The sequence below is a fragment of the Penaeus monodon genome, chromosome 9, assembly GCF_015228065.2.
Source record: "Penaeus monodon isolate SGIC_2016 chromosome 9, NSTDA_Pmon_1, whole genome shotgun sequence".
Lineage (NCBI taxonomy): Eukaryota > Metazoa > Arthropoda > Malacostraca > Decapoda > Penaeidae > Penaeus > Penaeus monodon.
Genome location: NC_051394.1, coordinates 7,893,581 through 7,896,080, shown reverse-complemented (window position 1 = coordinate 7,896,080; position 2,500 = coordinate 7,893,581). Strand labels below are relative to the sequence as shown.

General features: G+C 45.2%; 1 protein-coding gene across 1 annotated transcript in view; it reads right to left on the bottom strand.

Annotated features, from left to right (window-relative positions):
* The window catches only part of LOC119576894 (A disintegrin and metalloproteinase with thrombospondin motifs adt-1-like), a 55,258-nt gene that overhangs the window by 2,445 nt on the left and 50,313 nt on the right, over positions 1-2,500 (bottom strand). The window contains exons 9-12 of the mRNA XM_037924542.1: positions 1,782-1,887; positions 1,383-1,529; positions 693-852; positions 293-382 (exon numbers count right to left, since the gene is read on the bottom strand). Coding sequence (XP_037780470.1) covers positions 293-382; positions 693-852; positions 1,383-1,529; positions 1,782-1,887 — 503 coding nt within the window. The remainder of the gene's footprint in view (positions 1-292; positions 383-692; positions 853-1,382; positions 1,530-1,781; positions 1,888-2,500) is intronic.

Below are 2,500 nucleotides of genomic sequence, written 5' to 3'. Positions count from 1 at the left end.
TCTATGTATGTATGTATGCATCTATCTACCTATCTCTTTCTCTCTCGCTCTCTCTCTCTCTCTCTCACTCTCTCTCTCTCTCTCTCTCTCTCTCTCCTCTCTCGCTCGCTCTCTCTCTCTCTCTCTCTCTCTCGCTCTCCTTCTCTCTCTCTCTCTCTCTCACTCTCACTCTCTCTCTCTCGCACTCTCATTATCATTCTCACTCTTATTTCCTTCATTTCATTTTTGTTTTCATAAATCAAACGAAAGAGACCCACGATTCAGCGTCCTTCAACACTGCAAATCCACGCACCTTTTTGATGCCACAAGAAGTGCCTTCAAGTGCCGGATGGGTCCTCATGGCATGGGTTGTGTTTTGGCACCAGACCTCCCGGCATACGTTCTGTGGGTGGGGGGAGGCAGCTGTGATATTCTGTCAAGCTTGATAATTTTATCTATCGATTAAGCTGTGCTGTGCTCTGTGTGTGTGTGTGTGTGTGTGTGTGTGTGTGTGTGTGTGTGTGTGTGTGTGTGTGTGTGTGTGTGTGTGTGTGTGTTTTACATGTATGTTACATTATATTTCTTTTCACATCCAACTCACACGTGTTCCAAAAAAAATATTTCATTTTAGAAAATACCTGCTATCCTCTTACAAAACCTCTCTTCCTAACTGACTCTCCCTTCATCTACTTCTCCTTCTGCTGTCCACTTACATTATAGGGATTCTTCGACGTCACGTAGGGCTTGAAGGAGGAGCCAAGAGCGAAGGTGCATTGCTGGGTGACAGTATACCGTTCGCCAGGCAGCAGGTCGTCGTGAAAATCGAGCTCACGAGGTCCCCGGGCTAAGTCGTCGAGGCAAGAGAGGGGGAAGCTGGAAGGGTGTCGTTAAACTCATGATGAAAACAGGTATGTATGTGAACTGATAACTTAGAAGTATAGGCACATAGTGTTATGCACGGATTTGTATAGATACGGGTCTGTAATACATGTATATCTGTACGGAAAAAGAGAAAGAGAGAGAGAGGGAGAGGGAGGGAGGGAAGAAGAGTGAGAGAGAAAGAGAGAGAGAGAGAATGAGGGAGAGTGAGAGAGACAGACAGACAGAGAGAGAGAGAGAGAGAGAGAGAGAGAGAGAGAGAGAGAGAGAGAGAGAGAGAGAGACAGACAGACAGACAGACAGACAGACAGACAGAGACAGACAGACTGACAGAGACAGAGACAGAGACAGAGACAGAGAGTTAGAAACCGGAAGAAAAGTTACTTCAGCTCTCATAAATCATTCCAAACCGCTGGGGAAACACAGCACTCATTCACGCGACAATCCTCAGCTCAGAAATCCAAGCACACCACTTCTTACATCATCGAAATACGACAGCGAAGAACAAGAACAAAACATCTCACTCGCTGTTCTCGATGAAGTCCTTCAGTTCTTCGTTGGAACAGGAGGACCAAGTCACTTTTCCTGGCCCAGTCGAAGAAGACATGATATGCTTATCGGCACTACACTTATTCTGGTCCTCCGCCGACCCGTCATGGGACATACCGAGACTGGAACCAAAGAATCTCTCTTTAGATACCATTCCACTTGGGATCAAAGCGCGTTTAGCATTATCATTTACCTACCATATACCTGTTATTAGGTAATGTCCTTGTGTTTATCATCAATGTCTCGAAAAAAAATTAAATGGATCTGTATTACCTGTTTGACTCCGGGATAATCACCCATCTTCTTGTTAGCGTGACTACCAATTTCACAGTTTACCTTTACGAAAACAAGTCCTCACGTTTCAGCTTCCTTACTTGTGGCCCATTTCGTGTGTGATGACGTAAACGGCTTCAAAACTTGTGCCTTCGTTGATGGTGCAGGAGTATGTAGGGTGACACATCCCTGCCACCCAAGCTAGTCCTAAGGAGGAGCGAGAAAGGAATAGTTGTGTATATTCTACTGTTGCTTTGGTTGTTAGTAGCTAAAATTTTCTCTCATTATTGTCATATTTGTTTGTGTATTATTCTCTCTGTCCCCAGCTTTATCTCTATCGAAGTCTAGTGCATAAGTTGTTGTTTTCTCTCATTTTTTGTCTTATTTTGTCTCCTGTTCTTCTTCTTTTCTCTCCCTTTCTCTCTCTCTCATTCTCTCTTCTTCTCATTGTCTCTTTCTTCTCTCTCCCTCTCTCTCTCTCTCATTCTCTTTCTTATTCTCTCTCTCTCTCTCTCTCTCTCTCTCTCTCTCTCTCTCTCTCTCTCTCTCTGTCTATCTATCTATCTCTGCATGTGCATATTTTCCTCATGTCAATCTCTCCACCCTAATTTCCCCTGCCATTTACCCCGTGATTCTCCCCTGTCCTTTTTCCCTATAAATATATATATATATTTCCCCTCCCCCTCCCCTGCGATTCTCTCCCGTAATCCTCCCCTGCGTAATCCTTCCCTGTGATTCACCCCCTCGCCCTCCCCTGTGATTAACCCCCGTAATCCTCCCCCTCCCCCTCCCCTGTGATTCACCCCCGCCCCCCTGTGAT